At 43.1% G+C, this 17,379-nt stretch overlaps 1 protein-coding gene across 2 annotated transcripts in view; it reads right to left on the bottom strand.

The window, feature by feature from the left end:
* Window positions 1-1,012: 1,012 nt before the first annotated feature.
* The window catches only part of CARHSP1 (calcium regulated heat stable protein 1), a 38,067-nt gene continuing 21,700 nt past the window's right edge, over window positions 1,013-17,379 (bottom strand). For both annotated transcript variants that reach the window (XM_075058756.1, XM_075058755.1), the window contains exons 4-5: window positions 15,514-15,636; window positions 1,013-2,802 (exon numbers count right to left, since the gene is read on the bottom strand). In XM_075058756.1, coding sequence (XP_074914857.1) covers window positions 2,640-2,802; window positions 15,514-15,636 — 286 coding nt within the window. In that variant the 3' untranslated portion in view covers window positions 1,013-2,639. The remainder of the gene's footprint in view (window positions 2,803-15,513; window positions 15,637-17,379) is intronic.

The raw sequence follows: 17,379 nt of genomic DNA, 5'->3' as shown, positions 1-17,379 counted from the left end.
GCCTGCATGCATCAGAACTTGCCTTCTAACACCCTTCTCATGTTCCTAATTCCATAGAGTAATTCAGCCTCAACCATTTTAATGGGAACAGACTTTGGACCAGAACCATCTGCAGTGCAGGAAGGCTCTTTAAAGATAGCCAGATTTTAATAGCTGCGGCTTTGTGTGTACACGCATGTGATGTATCCTGTTATTTGGTTACTGCACTGCACGGTTGTTTCCTGTATTTGCAGAAAGTTACCTACGCAAAACATCCTGTGCAAGACCAAACCAAGATTTGTTTTCAGCTTCTAAGACAATCATCTGTGCACATACCTGCATACATTCAAATCTTAAAAGCTTGCTAGTTAGACTTGCACAGCCATTGCCAATAGCTAAGGTTTATCTTCTGCCTCTCCTGCCAGCAGATGCAAAGCTAACATTCTGTCTCTCTGAGGGGAGAAAAAACAAAACAAAGCAAAGCAACCCACAGCGCCTAGTCCCATGCTTCCATCTTACTTTCTCTAGTGCAAGCTTAAACAAAGAGGGCAGGCACAATTGTTCCTGCCTTCAGCAGCCCCTGCTTGGACCCCATCCCCTGAAGCCTGGCCAAAGCTTTGCTGCAACGTTTTTGAAGAGTGGCTGCTCTGTCTTGGGAGCCCCTTCTGAGATGTTCTGGCCTTCCTCCCCCAAGTTTCAGCTGAAATGACCAGGCTGTGCTATACCTCCCTGTTCCCCCTACTATATGCTAATATAAATAATAGCTAATACTAAATATTGTATAATGACAATAAATGTATTTACACAAGTAGTAGTATATATTATACACTAATCCATTAAGCAGCTAGAAAACTTGCTAAATTACTCCCTAATTGTTCTGGTAATGCCAGTCAGCTGATGTTACAACACTTTTTAAAAAACTTTTAAATATTATCATACAGGCGTGCATATGCAAGGAATGTGCATTCTCCTCTGTCTCTAATGGTAATCATCTTCAATGCCGACTATGCAGAGAGCAGACTGAAGACATCTATTAAAGCATTATAATGGTCACATTTATTGTAAAGGAAGCAGCGTGTGATATTCCAACAAACTGGATAGTGTTAAGTTCGCCACAAGTCTTATGGTTAATAAAAAGCAAACAAAAACCCAAAACCCCACTACAGGCTGGTCATTACCGTACACAATAGTGTAATACAGGTACAGCTAAGGTAAAACAAGTCATCACAGCAGTTACTAACCTCCATACACCTGTGGTCTCTCCCAGTCAGACCTCGGAACAGATCGTCTCCTGTGACAGAGTCTTAAGACATTTCATGACACCGAGCACCTATTGTTAAGACTACAAATAGGCAACTGAAGTTATACTGTTTCATACAACTAACAGAAGAGTATCACGTCATCTTTTTTGCTTTTTTTATTTGCAAAGTCAATAAAAATCTACTGTTAAGAACATAAAAGAGAAAAATGCTTCATTTGAAAAAAAGGTGGAAGGCAAATAGGAACAGAATTAATGTAGTCGCACTACAACTACATGAAATCTTGCAGGCAGGGAAGAGTCAGGGCAAGGGTGACCATACCACATCCTACCAAGCAAGTTTTCCAGGGAAACAGCTGGAGAATCTACTCCACTGTGACAGCTGAGCCTGTTAAGTAACTCGCACAGTATTTTATAGACTGTCATCTGAATAGCATATAACTTGCTTTTCAGAAGTACAGTTATTCTGTCTGCCCAGTGAAATACCATGGCAGACATTCAACTATATGCAATCAAGAAGGTAATCTTCAGCTTTGTCTAAATTCAGGCACAGTCAGAGGCTATGAAGTATCCACTACTCTACAGCTTTCTACCACTTACCTTGAAGCAAATTTTTTAAATTTTGGTTTGGTTTTGTTTGTTTTTTAATACTGGCCTATAAAATCTGTTGCTAATCAACCATCAAGGCACCTAAGTAAATTCACAAACAATCTGGGCTTTAAAACCGCAATATTCCACACATACGCAGATATGCCATTTGCAAATGATGGACCTGAAGGGCACCCAGCCGTGGCCATTGGAGCGTAACCACCAGATGGAGATTTTCCACCCTGCAGCAGCTGCTCTGTTCGTGAACTTCCTTCCACGAGGAAAACAAATCACAGCAATGAACACCCCCCTCTCTCTCTCTCAAGCCAAGGCATTCAGGCACTGTTATCAGCAGTAAGTGTACTCCAACCCTTACAGAAGAGGAGCTCAAGGGAACGCAGCGCTCGCACACCTCCAGGGCCTCGGAGTCGGAGTCGTGTCTCCACTACGGCCATCTGCACTAGAAGAGCTCTCCTTCAAACCTCTCCCCGATTCCCCTGGGCATTTCACACAATCAGCTCACAAGATAAAAGAAAAACCAAACCTCCCCTCCTCCACCAAGCACACAAACTAGGTCTCTTTAAAATATATTTTTTGTAAACACATTACGCTAGATTTTTTTCATTAGCATTTGAATTGCCTTTTTTTTTTTTCAGGCCAGCTATGAAAATGGTAATTTTGGCCTGCATCTGATTTATTGACAATGCAGTATTTCCTCCCACACAATACGTAGAATATTCTTAGGACAGGTCCTCTGCAGCCAGTTGTCGAGCGGTGACCATGCAGGCAGCAGCCACGCTCCCTCTGGGACGCCTCAGGAGCTGACAACATGCCCCGACCAGGTCTCGTGCTTGGTTCCAGGAGCTAGATGGGTAATCACCACCTCCACCGCCTGAAGCTTCTCATTCTTCGGAGGGATGGTGCACATCTTGTAGGTGACCTCGTCGCCTGCCACGGGAACATACTCGCCTTCGATACTGTGGAGAGGACACTTCGGTTAATCATAAATCACATAAACACTCTCACTCTTTTGCAGCTTATTTAAATTTTTATCGTAATGATTATCTTAGATGCTCAAGATACTTAAGGTTTTTTAATAGACCCCATCATCCACCAAAGCCTGAGGTTGATTTTGGTCGTCTTGCAGCAAAATCCTCTGAAAACACTATAAACACCACGACTCCCCTAGAAAAACCACCAAACAACCAAAACAAATAAAAAAATCCACACTCTAATATAACTTAAAAAAATAATCAGGTGAGCCCGCCCTTGGACAACATTGCTGTGAACCATGCAACAACCTCTCACTCGGTTGCAGCACTAGAGGGCAGGGCTGACACTGTTTGGTACCTCGTTTGGGGATTTGGTTTTTTAAACTAGAAGCCCAAGTAAGACACGGTGTCAAATATTTCAAAATTACTTGCTGTGAAAAAAGAGAGTTCTGTGACCCTAATGTGTTATGCCACAGAAACTCTCCTCCAGCATCCAGCACTTAGGAAGATTTCCAAGAGTCACTCGCTCCTACCTAGCCTCTACCAGCATGCCGACATGCGATGCTGGAGGACCCGCACCGTGCATTTGTTGCTGCATGCGAGTCCTTATCTGGAAAGAGTGGGAAACACCAAAAGGACTGTCACCTTCTGTTCAGAACGACGTACTGATGAACGAAAGAACTACAGAGGGTAACAGCTTTTCTCACCTCTACCACTGTGTTCAAGATCAGAGCTTTTTAATTAAAATACCAGCATGTGCCAATGAAGACAGGCAGAGTTGCCTTCCAACCTGCATTACCGTGATTCTCTGACAGTAGAAAGAATGCTACTTCACCCTTCTTTAAATATACCTACACAATCCCATGCTCAGGTTCCCCTTCTCTAACAACCTAGGCTCTAAATTTCTTGTTGTTTGAGGGGGTTTTTCAGTGCTTCTCAGGAGCATTTGTATTTGTGAGCAGATAAACACTAATTATAAATTCTACTGGATGCCTAATTGGTATGACTTGCTTGTGTACTCATGTTACACTGGGGGTAAGATTTGGGTTCAAGAGAAGAAAAAAAAAAAGATAAAAGTCTTCTAGGTCAGAAATTCTGCACACACCATTGGGTTTGTTATTTACCTTTGCTGAGAGCATACTGGGAGAGCATACTCACACCACCCAGGAATTTTACCCCACAAATGTTTCTGTTAATTGCAGGGATCTAAGATTTCAGCAGTGTCCTTCGTATCCACTCTCGTCTTGTGACCTATTATCGTTACAGCTTTTCTATTGCAGGAAAGACCAGCGGGACTGATAGGAGGTAAATATACTGGCCATTACTGCCAGTTTTAACTTCACACCAGATTTTGCTTCTCCCCACAGTTCTGCAAAACTTCTTCAGCTTCATCTCCTGCACTGCCTCTGCCCCACCCTTCCCCTTGCAAGGACTGCTCCGCTTCCTTCGGACTTGAGCATCGCAGCTGCTGCTCAGGGAGCGGCTGCATCGGGCTGCGGCTGAGCAGAAGCAGCCTGTGCTCAGGAGTGAGACAGGGTAAGCAGGCATGTACAAGGGAAGCTAAAACTGACCCATAAATTATAACTTCTCCCATGGGAAATTTGGAAGAAAAGTCATTGTTTGCTAACTGATTGTATCAACATCATATTGAAAATGCTCCTTTATCCAAATATGGATCTAAAACCTGCTATGAGGAGTTAAAGGCATTCCCAAGGCCTGTGGCTTGAAACATGTCTTTCAGACTTTATTTGCCTACTCCAGAAGTGCCTGTGACTGCAGTAATCAAACCCAAGAGGGCATGTCATAAGCTGAACTCTTCAGAACAGTGCCTGGGAAAATGGCAGTAAATTGAAGACAGAAAAAATATTTACAGAAAAGTAAAGATAAAGCCTCCTTCATCAGACCGGACAGCCCTTTCCTCCCCACGCAGGCCGATCCGACTGACCTTTATTTACTTCCAAAGTCTCCAGGCCAACCTGTCAGCCCAGCCCTGTATCACACCGGACAGACTATGCTCAAGCTCCCACATCTAGACTCTTGCTGTGGCTGTCCTCTTCAGTGATTGCCTTCATTTATACTCCACTTCCCCCACTTCTAACAGGTTTAAGATTTCTTCAGGTGTGAAGGGGTTGCATACCCAATATGTACTGTCCTTTCAGGAGCAGAGATTAGTTTACCTTTTTTACTGCCAAAGGAATTTGCCACCAAATTCTCTGCAGTTTACTCTGACTTTGAAAGAGAGGATTTCAAGCAAGGATGAGAAGATGCTACTTGTACTGTCTCAGAGCCTGAGAAGTGGACATGAAGCCCCAAGAAGAGACACAGGAGAGGGTCAAACCACGGGTGAAAACAGGAATGCCCTGTAAAACAATTACATAATCTTTCCCACTTGAATCTCTTGAATGATCCCTTGTTGCCAAAAAACCTGTTGCTATTGAGCTAAAACCACACTGCTGTAAGCAGTAACTCACAACACAACCCATGCAGGATGTCAGTCCCACCTGAGCAAGGTAGCATCTTTCAGTGGAAGGCAATACAGCACAGACCTTTAATCCACGCAAAGGAACACAGGACTAGCAAAATACAGTGAGCAGAAACATTCTCCAGCTCAGATGTAATGAGCGTAGACAATATGAGCCGAAGCATAAAGTCTACACTGACTCAAGTACAGCTGAGCCACTGGAACAAGAAACATGAAACATGTTTCTTCATGTGGCCTTGAGCACCAGGACCAGCTGCGGACAGTGTTTCAGGGAGCACAGGCAGAGCAGTTACATCAGGCTGGAACTAAAGCAGCATCTCCTCTTGATATTACAGCCGCCCACTCCACAGCCCCCAGTACTGCCTTTGATTCCTGCACAGAAGATGAACACGCACAGCAAGCAGGGAGCTCAGAGTCACCACTTTGCAGGCATCAAATGAAACGGATACCCTGCCCAGGAAGGGATCTCATGTTGGGCTGAAAGCTTTTTTAATGAACAGGAACCTTACATGTTCTTTAAAAGCTGCTATAAAACAGGATGAGATGCAGTTAGCAAAATAAACATTTGAAATATGCAAGAGGTATCAGTAGGTATGGTTAATGTAGAAGTAAGCAGATTCACACTGTCTCCTGAAGAACCAAAGATGTCCCAATACACAAAGGCAGGGTTTTAAGCTTCTGAAAAACAGAGATAAATTAGATGTCACTTGAATCTTCAAGTATGGAAGAAGTACAGCTTGAGTGCTAAAAAAGATGGGTGTTTTTCTGGGTGAGTTTGGTTTAAAATTGAAATATGAATATATACCAGGATAGGTTCTGGTAAGAAAGCGGTTGTAGGTGTACTGGTAACCAAAGTGGTCCTGTTTTTCCAAGAAATTAAGAACAAGTGAATCAGTACGCACACAGAAACTGTATGCCTAACGTATGACAGGCCGCAGTCAGGGACAGGAGAAGCAAAGGGACGAGCCCAGACTGGAGGACACACTCTCAGCTACCACTGAAAGCCACTGCATCCCTCAGCACTTGTTAGATGACCATTTGGGGTACCATCTACAGCCCCTGGTCTGCATAGGATCAAAAAAACCCAACAAACCAAAAAACCCACCACCAAATCAAACCATTTGCGGACCCAGATTTCTTACACTCAAATCATGAGGTTAATTATTCCTGTTCCTTCTACTAAACAGATTACATTAACCTCAAAACCTGCACAGCCCTAAGCATTACGCAGAAAGATACACTCTTCTCCACTAGAAAGCACTTCTTACAGGTCCAAGCATTATGCTGAGAGCATCAGATCCTTTCTTGCTTTCATTCCTTACCCAAACTGACACTACAAAAGACTGAAGCTTGTGATAAAGCCTCATTCAACCCCAACATGGCTTCTTCTCATCCCCTAGTTTGTCTTCTTTCTTTCCTTGCTTGTTGAGGTGACCTTACCTCATCAAGACCAGGCCTGCCCTTTGCACAGCTGTGTAAAAAGCTTGTGGCCACACAAACAGCTCGAATTTCATTTCCTGCTTTTGGCCTTTAAACTTTTCTCCCACAGAACAGATACTCTTTTCTTTCCTGCAGCTTTCCGATTACCAGTTATTCTTGGTGCCTACTGAACACAGGACTATTAATTCATTGCCCCCAGTGCACAGGAAAAGCAAGAGGACAATGGTCTTGGTTTGCAGCCTGAATAAACCTGTTTGTGAACAGTGTTCCCAGCACAGTGTTTGCCCACCAAATGCTGCTTCTGGGATAGATGCATACTAACTCCAGCATTGTTATCGCTAGGTGATGCTTAGAAGCGGGAATAAACAACATCCAGATTGTGCAGTACTTCTGGTGGTGTCAAGAAAGAACAATATAATGGCACTTGAAAGATGATGAGATGGTATGGCACTGGAGGCAGAGCCCTACACAAAGCGTCCGGAAGGTTCTCCATTAGGAAGCAACTGCCTTAAGCGCTGGGAGGGAAATGAACTGGAAAAGATCAGAGAAAGTAAACAGAGATCTTGGAACAGATTTAGCCTATAACAGCCACTCTATATACAATATAAGTTACCTGGATAATTTGGTAGAGGAAGTTAAACATGGACTTTTTTAATGTTATACACTGATTAAATATGTTTAGATCTGTATTTTTTACTTTTACCCTAACTATATATTAAATGTTGATCTACAGGAAAATGGAGATTTTCACTGCTATTTAAGAGATTGGTATGCATGTTCTGTTCAAAATAATGGATAGCTATGTATACAGGAACTTTAAGACACTTCAACAAATTAAGCTAAAAATAGGAAATGCTTTCCTGATGTTAGTGTCAGAGTGAGACACAATAGAGTGAGTTTTAGATGATCCAGCAACTCCCATTTCCCAGCTCAGCACCAGTCTGTTGCTACAGTGGAGCATTTTATCCTGCTCTATTTTTAGGGAACTGGGAGGTTATTAGGAAATTACCTAAATAAGGAACATTCTAGTTCTTCCTTCTCACAGCTGCTATTCATATTCCAGGGCTCTAGTAAAACCTCTTGGGACAAAGACTAAGTTACATGGAAACATTTTTGAACAAGAGTTTTCAGAGCCTTGTTGGTCAACAAGGCTACCACTGATCACACCACGTAGCTGCTTCCCATGGATCAATGAGCTGTACTATCTTGTGGCCTTCTTAAAGCTTATTTAACACCTCAACACACCTCCTAGGAAACCCATATTTTATTAAACTGCAGGACACAACAGAGTAATGAACTATTATGAATTACTAGTCCTGAACACCCTCCCATGCAGTCCCAGGGTAAGCCGACAGCTCCAGAATTCATCAGCAAAGCCAGCAATGACCTTATCAAGCTGGCTGGCAGGCAAAGCAGAAGCAGGGCTGCCTCTTGCCCACCAGTCACACTCATAGCTGGGACAGAGAAGTGTCAAAGAGGTCCAAACACTGAAGAACCCCAGCTGTTAATATCCAAGGTCTCTGCTACGGGACTGGCCTGGTCTCTGTGCCACTGCAGAGAGATCTTCCCAGGAGCTGCCTTGTCCGGGACAGAAGTTGCGCTTCCCTCCCAGTACAGCAGATGCATCGTTTTCTTGCCCAGTTCTCTACTGAGATTTCTAGTCGTGGTTATTGAATCCACGTTCAGGGTTACTTATGGCTCTATATCCACTTTCAGCAGCTAGTTCAACACCGGGCAGCACACCATGCACTATGAGGAAGAAACTGGTGATCACAAGAGGCAGAGCTTTCCAAGGATACCTACGCAGACTCAGTCAGAGGTACAGAAGATGCCTGTTCCTGTGCAAGCATCCAACTTGGATCCTGTCACAATAATACCTGCTGTTTGCATCTGGACACCAAAGCCCAGGGCAGTTATGTTCTGTGCTCACTAACCACAAAGAACCTCCACCCTCGGGTGGCCACAGTCATCTTCAATGCCCACTGCCTGGCTTGCAGGTAGAGTATAAGTCTTGGCTTTGACCTATTACAGTTTATATCATTTAGGTGGAGATTCTTGGAAGGTTTTGCTACAATCATGACCACAGCAAGCTGGCTGTCCTGCACGCACCACTGCAATGTGAGTTTTCTGAGGCAACTGGGGGGTGTGGGGAACCATTAGGAAAAGGCTATCCATATTCTATTCATTTCCAAACCCCTCTCAAGTAAGATCTGGTATTCTGCTGCCTCTCCTCCCCACCCCAGATAATCTACTTATTTCAGACATTTCAACAGATTCAGCAAGGCACCAGAAAGGCAGCACATCAGGAAGGAAGTGTGCAGCCCAAAGCAGATAAGTCATCAAGCACTTCAAGTATTTTGAAGGAAATCAGAAAGCTCAGATTTGGCTTCCCAGCAGCCCCAGAGCAGTCAGTTGCAGCCAGAAGAAACTGTTTCACTGCTAGTTCACAGAAGAGGCAGAGAGTACAGAAAGGTTCATTCTCTCTGCTCAGATTCAGCTATCAGTTTGTTTATAATTATCAGTTAATTTCCAACCCATATTGTTACACTCCACCAGAAGAACAGCATCACAAAAGAGCCAGAAGAAAAGATGTGGCATTAATACTTTTCATTAACATAGTTATCTGGCAGAAAATCAGAGGAAAGAAAGGAGCATGAAAAGATGATCTCTCCATGGACATGAAAAGCTCAAAGCCAGCTCCTCAATGCAGCAGGACAGCAGCAGGGATGCAGCTGGATTCCTCCCTGCAGGAAGACGTGGCTGATAGTACATCTCCAGCATAGCCAGAAACTGAGATGCAACAGCAGAATGGGACTGTATCTCCACCTGGGAGCCCACTGAGAGACAACTTCTGTTCTGTTCAGTACTCCTCAGTTACAGGCACTGTAAGCATAATCTCCTAATATCACAACACAACGCACAAGCAAAGCACAGCAACCTCCAGAGACCCAAGTGTGCTGCGTGTCAACGTCCCAGGGGAAGTATAGCATCAATTCTCCAAAGCCATCATTAAGCATGGGGTCAGGAATCCAGCCTGAAGGACAGCCTGAAGGCCTCTCTGCAATGCAGCATTTTCCCCTTCAGAGCCAAGTACTAGCAAACTGCAGAAAACCCACAAGCACTGCACGTTTTTTCTGTTCCATTAAATCAGCTGCTTTTGCAAAATAAAATCTTTAAAAAAAAACCAAGAGTGTGGTCATTCATTCGTCACTGCTGTCTGGTAAACTACCTCCTTGTCTTGCCCTTGCAGGTACACGGGCTTCAGGCCAAGTCTCAATCAAATGCAAAAGCCCAGAGGGTAAACCAGTACCCATCACGAGCCCACTCCCAAATACACTGGGAAAGCAGAAGAGTGGGATTCTTATGCAGTGCTCTAAAGCACATCATTTGATCTGCCGCTACAGGCGCCCCCACCCCACCTCCCCCCACCCCTCAGGACCCCCCTTTGGAAGGGGAGCTGCTACCAACCTGTCTGTACAGGCAGCCACCTCCAGCACAAGGCAGGGGACCTCAAGAGCCGGCACTGCAGGGATTCCCCGTCTGCTCTCCGGAAACATGCCACGTGTATAGGAAGAGTGGCAAGAGAGTGAAACTGAAGCCACCAGAGCCATTACACCTCAGTAACAACCAAACCGGCTCGTATTTGAGAGAGCGGACTTATTCCCGCTATGAAACAACAGCAGAGGAGGTAAGATATCGAGAAAGATACAGTTCTCGGCACTGATGCTACAGTAACACCATCAGTTTGCTGACAGTGGATCATGATACAGGCTGGTGGAAATGAAAGCATTAACAGTACACGTCACACTTAAAAACGTAATTAAGGGCTTTTTAAAAATTTCACTCCAGGCAAATGAATTTGCCTTTGCTTCCAGCTTTCCAGAGCCATTATCTGGAATTACCATCTCAGCAACTCCTCCATCCCCATGCTTGCCAGCTAGGGTTTTACATTCACTACTAGCGAGCACATTTTGTTTTCTGTTCTGGAGAAGGGCGAAGTATTAAACTGAGAAAAACAAAATCTCACCACATTCAACAAGCCATAACATTTTCCTAGTACAATTGTTTATACCAACTTGAGAAGCATTTCCAGTAAACACAAGGAAGCAGGACTCTCTGTGCACGGAACGCAGAAAGCAGCAGTGAGCTTATGGCCGGCGCCTTCGGCTGGGTGGCAGGGGTGCGACAGGCCAAGGCACCCGTCCGTGGGCAGGAACAGCACCTCCAGCCTGTGTGCATGAGCTGGCTTTAATCTGTCCACCTCGAGCACCGACGGTGTTGCAGTCGTGGTACGGGGTTTCAGCCACACATGCTTTACCCACGGACTGACACAAGGTGCCATGAGCGCTGCCGGGAAGCTGCTCCCACCTGCAGCAACTGTCACCAGAGCTGCCACCGAGCCTCTACCTGCTGCTCAAAAGGAAACGCTAGCACCCACCAGCGTCAGCATTTCCAGAGAACTGCAGGCTGCCCTCGTTAATCATACAGTTTTGCACATTTGTACCTAGTCAGTTAAAAAGGAGAACCAGCTCCACACAACTGTTATCCAAATCATATCTTCTCTGCAGTCTTCAGAGCTGCTCATTAAAACAAAGTCACACAGACAAAAAACACTTTTAAAACCTGCGTTTCAAACTGGCATGTCTTTACTGTATATCCACCCACACCTGACAAGTCCAACTTCACAGTAACACAGCTTTGCTGCAAGTTCCACTCATAAAACATGTCCACATGCCCACATTCACCTTAAACTCTCGCACAAATGCTGAAATTTAAAATTTTGCTGATGCCAAGTGAAGAAGCTTTTGAATGCCATGTATATTTGACCTTATTTTTAGGCTAATGATCACTTATGAAATGGAAACGCCATGCTAAGTGTTATTATCTTACAAAAATAAATGGAAAGCTATGGGAAACAGACATTCCATTTTATGGAAGACATTTTCATTGAAGTGTAACCTTACAGCTCCCCAATGCTTAGGGAAGAAAAAAATTTAATTCCTCAAATTAAAGTTTTACGTTTAAAATCATATTAATCTGCAAGATAGGCAGCTGGTCCCAATGTTCAAAACCTTCACTGATCATCACAGCTTAGTCATGAACACAGAGGAACAGTCAATCTTGCTGAATCCAAGCTGGCGTACCGTTTTATCCACATTCCTGAAATCCTAGCTTTCAGGCAGAACTTATTCAGGAAAAACAATCCTCTTTCATTTCACAAGTAGATGCCTATACCGCTCTGAGACAGTAAACAGATTGATGTGTCTTTCACATTCAGGTTTAACTCAGTGAAATAGGTAGAAAAGAATACATAATAAACATAAGCAGTATCTCAAAACTCACACTACGCAAACCAGAGTCATTGGAGTCCCCTGAGCCACAGTGATGGTTACAGAATGCTACTGCAATAAGCAATTCCCATTAATGAAGAGCAATATTTCTAAGTCACTGTGAAATAAACTGAAAGGCATTATTAATTTGTCTTTCCAGTGCTGCCTTGCATCAGAATCAAGACAGTGATACCATCACCCTCTAGCACTAAAACGTGTTTCCAACAATTCAAATACACTCAGAGTAATTAAAGAACTCAATGTGCTGAAACCTTCAGTACTTCAACAATAGCACTTTTTACTAACAGATTGAGGCAGAAACATCAGCTATTTTTGAATTTAAGTTCTGAGACAGTACCTACATAAGAAACATGTAAAACAGTGGCCCAGTCCTGGTTCAATAGAAAAAAACCCGTTGGCTTCAAAGGAGCAGAACTGAGCCTAGAAAGGTTGCATAAAGCACATCCTTCAGTCCTACAAAATTCATATGAATTAACCTTGCTGAAATATTTCTGAAAGAGCAAGGAAAACAGTCTTTGAACACATAAATGATAGGCTTAAAGAGGAAAGGCATCATTTACCTGCTGTGGAGATAGAAGGAGGAGTGAAGGGCCATACTGAGCAAGGGAGATGTCAGTTAAATATCAGAAACAATTAAGAGCCAGGTCTGTTGATTGGAAGAGATTGCCCAGGGAGGCAGTGGATCCCCAGTACTCGAATTGTTAAGAGTGCATCGGGTAAAGCATTTGCCAGAAAGGCACAGGTGCCTTCCAGCAGCGGACAGGGTAGAGGAGGTCCCCTCCAATCTTCTCATCTACAGCAAAAACTGAAGAGTGCTGCCATACTGGAGAAAGACTGCAGCGCACTGCAGCATAGCATACGGAGATAGTTCCCCACCTGTGTGAGCATTGGACTGAAATGAAGTAACTGAAAACGAAGAGAAGCAGCCTGGTCCAGCAGGTAGGGCACTAAGTTGAGACCTGGGAAGTCGGAGCTCAGGCCGAAGGTTGTACCTGAGCGGGCCAGAGCCCGTCACCCCCTGCCCATACAGTGGATCTCCCCCTTCCATCCTTTATCTGCTCCAGCTCTCCTGTGCAGGGTGGTCTGAGGGCATGGCTGGGTGAGGGCAAAAGCAGGCAGAGAACTGGACACGTATCAGCAAAACAGACATGCTGGAAATACCTCAAGAAGTGTGGTTGCCCATGAACTTTCACAAACTTGGTGACTCATTCGATAGTGTTTTTAGGATAGATTGAGTGCATGGAAGAAAGAGGAGGGTGGCACACCACGTTCAGGGCACAATTACTCAAATGCAGTTTCTTGACGGCTCACAGTCAAAGCATTTTGAAAGCATACAGGATCAATACACCAACTAGCACAGCCCATGAGAGGGGACTCCTCTGAGAGGGGGCCTCTTGCACAGACCACCAAAATCACAGCAGACAAAAAAATGTTTTCCATAATGTCATAAAAGATTTCAGTATAAGAGACATATGGGAGTCTTAAACAGCCAAACAGAAAAAAAAATCACTGGAGTTTCTATGAAATATAGCTGATTGGAAGGGGATTGAGGGTAGGAGCAGTTAGTGCACCCAGAAGCAAGTACTGAGGTTTGGGCCCAGTCAGAAAGATGTGCTGGGCCATAGGATAGGAACTGGGGAACACCTGAAAGTTTAGTTCACCATTTTGTACAGACAAAGGGCAGACCCAATCAAAGAGTTATCTCTAGGGTTTGAAAGGGTTAATTTCACATAACTGAAGAAAATTTTGCTGAACTAATTGGAAGAGAAAATGTAGAGGAAAAAAACAGGACTGAAAATAGACAGTTCTTTAAAAAGAATTCATTAGCAGGCTGAGAATTCATGTTTCTGTGAGAGGGCTGTTTTAACTAAACCCTTGCTGATCAGTACCTGTATAGGTCAGACTAGATGTTCACAGTAAAATTTTTAAATTGTGATATAAGAAATGTTATTTTTAAGTTATTCAGGAAACAAGGAGAAATTGTGCATTTCTATCAGATGACAGAAAAAGAAGATATTAAATAACATTTCCTTGGGTTGAACACGTAAGTCAGACCACTCAGCCCATTTGCACCCACAAGTCCTAAAAAGCTTCAGCTTGCCAACACGCATCCGGCAGTAACATTTCAGAAAACTGGAAGAAGGCCAATGTGTTCCTTCTCCAAAAACACGTGCTACACACACAGGCAGGAAAGATAGTTGGGGCAATGTGAATAACTTTGGTAAGGCTTTTGTTGACTTATCACTGGATAACCACTCCAAACAACAAATAAGGATTATACAGCTTCAGTACTGTAAATAGTATGTAGACTAAAAACTGGTGATAGATCTAAAAGAGGTTATTAGAGAATAAACATTGAGCAATCTTAAAACACACCATCAGAGACCAGTTTCAGCCCCAATGCTGGTCAGCATCTCAATCTAGAACCAAATAAAAAACTGTCTATTAAACCTTGCAGGTTAGCCAAGCAATAAATAACAAGACAGTGCAGTCATGGAGCACGATCTGGACGCCTTGGCAGGCAGGGCCTATTCAAGTAAGGTATGCTGCAGTGCAACTAAATATGAAGTCGTACATCTAGGAACAAGGAATGCAAACAGATGCCAGACAGTATCTGGGACTGCACCAAACTGATGCTGCAAAGGATGCCGAGGTCAGAGCAGATAAGCAACTCAGCAAAAGACTAGGGATGAGTGGGCTAATGTGATTATGGCATGTACAGAAACAGAAACAGGGCAGGAGTCTGGAGGAGATTTTATCTCCATATACTGAAAGTACGTGTGCACTCTGTTGTTTTAAAATGATACTTAAATTCTACAGCACACTTAGAAATGAGAGTGGAAAAACTGTTTTAGACTGGAGAAAATGCTCAGTGAGGGACTTGAAAAGCTTAATCTGTTTAGTTTATCAAAAGGTAGATTCAGAAGCGATGGTTCTCAGTGTGTTCAAGGCAAAAAAGCGGAGGTACTAATGAGCCCTTTCATAGAGAAAGCTTTAGCTATACACTGCTTGAAACTGAAGCTAGATAAATGCAAGGAAGTAATAAAGTATAAATTTTCTTAACAGTACAGGTAATTAACCTTTAGTTTAATAATGGTACAAGCAGTGCAAAGTAAAAGTAGTGAATTTTCAGTGTTACAAATCTTTAAAACTGGATACTGCATAGATGATTTGCTTCAGGTAAATGCAAGTTTCTGGGTCTGGGTGAAACTGCAGAGCTTACTCTAGGAGATTTGACAGGATCATCTTCTAGTTTTTAACTCAACAGCATAATCTATCGCTGCCAGTAACATCGGCATAACTCCTCTTTGCTAAGGTAAGGGTGACAGATTATAAGCCATTCTTGTATCTGATGTGTCAAAAGCATTCAGTAATTAAGGCAAACCAAAGCTCCAGCCTTCCTCGGCCACCCAGACAACTTACTCAGAGATGTGTACGAAGATGTCGGGCCCTCCATCTGCAGGGGTAATGAAGCCATGGCCTTTGGAGCGACAGAAGCATTTACAGACGCCTTTGTAGATGGGACCCTCTGATGCTCTCACGGTTCTGCAAAAGAAAGCACAAAAAGAGCAGTTCATTGCTGAGCATGGATGTGACAGCTTCCAGGCGTGTCAGCCAGACCACACCAAGCAAATGGGCACAATGGTCCAAATACTCCCAGTGAGTATACTCCTCTGTAGCAACTGCTTAATACTCAGTTTCATACACTGCGCGTTTTGCCTGTAGCCTTTTTAAGGGAGATAAAGATGATGAAGATGTTTGCTAGCATTATAATCTATCAGTTGCCATCTTGAATCCACCTGCTCTATCACCCTGCCAAATTTTCTTTTAGACACTATACTAAATGTAAGGATCTTACACCTTTCATGAGTTCAGGAGTACCAGTGTGCACCTAGGTGTTGTATGTGCTTTCATAAATTTAACCGTAAGTGTGTGCATGTATCATCAAGAGAATGCAATGCATAGATATGTATAAACGTGTACACATGTATGTATATACATATACACACACCCCTTCTGCATGCACGTCTATCGTTATCCTGCCAGACTAGGATCCAGTGAAGTCAATATTTCACCTCCAAGTGACTCCAGCAGGCTATGAAGCCTAACTGAGGTGCGTAACACCAAGACTCAAGACTGATCTCCTCCTCCACTGTCATGGGACCTGTATTTTAAAACAAGACAGATTTGAAGACAAACCTTTAGAGTGACTTACTGCCATCAAGAAAAACAACTTGCATGAACTATGCCATCCTGAAAACTGTGTGATTAAATCCTTTTCCCCGTCAAATATGCTGAGCTGAATCTCCAGAGATCCAAACTCACTCAAATACTTTCATTAATGAAGCCAACTGGTTTAGACATCTTACAGGGTTTACACAGAAGAGTTACTAGATCAGGACCTTCTCATGACATGACTATCTAGTAGGTTGCTTCCATGTTATAAGAGGATTTTGGTGCGATTCTTCAAATCCAGTAAGTGATCATGTTGCCATTTGGTTACATGAATCATAGCAATTGTGGCATCACTTTCCCAAATGTTTAAAAGTTCACTGAAGTCTAAATAAAATAATTTAAAAATGCGGTAATGGCTCTGTTCCTTAAGGCAAACTAACACTAAAGAAGTACAGTTGAAAGTGTTAAAGAAAGAAGAAATCGCTATTAAATCACTTCATTTCCACCTCTATAAAGCTGTCAACGCACCTGATGCCACAAGTGCCTGTTACACAAAAAAGCACTCACTGCCCTAAATAAGCCATTAAAGCTCAATTGCATCTTTCAAGGAGATAAAGGACTGTGGGGGATAAGGCCCCACACTTGCAATGAACCAAAATTAAATAATCCCACCAAATAATAAGCCACTGTCTGTCACATTCATCTTTTCTATACAGCTGTGGGGCCAGAGCTCACCTAGAGCTCCTCTTGCTTAAAGAGGACACTAAAAAAAAAAAAAAAAAAAAAAAAAAAGTTTAAACCTATTTTGATTTTTCAGGGCAAACAAATACAGCAAGATTCCTACACTAATTAATGATTAAAGAACTGTGGAAGCCAAATAACGAATTCTTTACTTTTGTAAGAACCAGACTAGCATTAACAGCTGAGAAGAATTACAAAGAGTTCATTATTAACATAGTACTGAGGCAAACTAGCTTGGAATTGCTTTTCAAGGGCAATCCCAATTATCAAGTCAATTATGTTCCTTTTAGCAATCTACTTCCATTACAAAGTTTAGGGCATTTGAAGGCTTTTGGAACTAACAACATACAAATTTTTCTTCTTCTGCTGCTG

This window comes from Buteo buteo, chromosome 27 (assembly GCF_964188355.1).
Source record: "Buteo buteo chromosome 27, bButBut1.hap1.1, whole genome shotgun sequence".
Taxonomy (NCBI): domain Eukaryota; kingdom Metazoa; phylum Chordata; class Aves; order Accipitriformes; family Accipitridae; genus Buteo; species Buteo buteo.
This window is presented reverse-complemented; position numbering and strand designations above follow the sequence as displayed.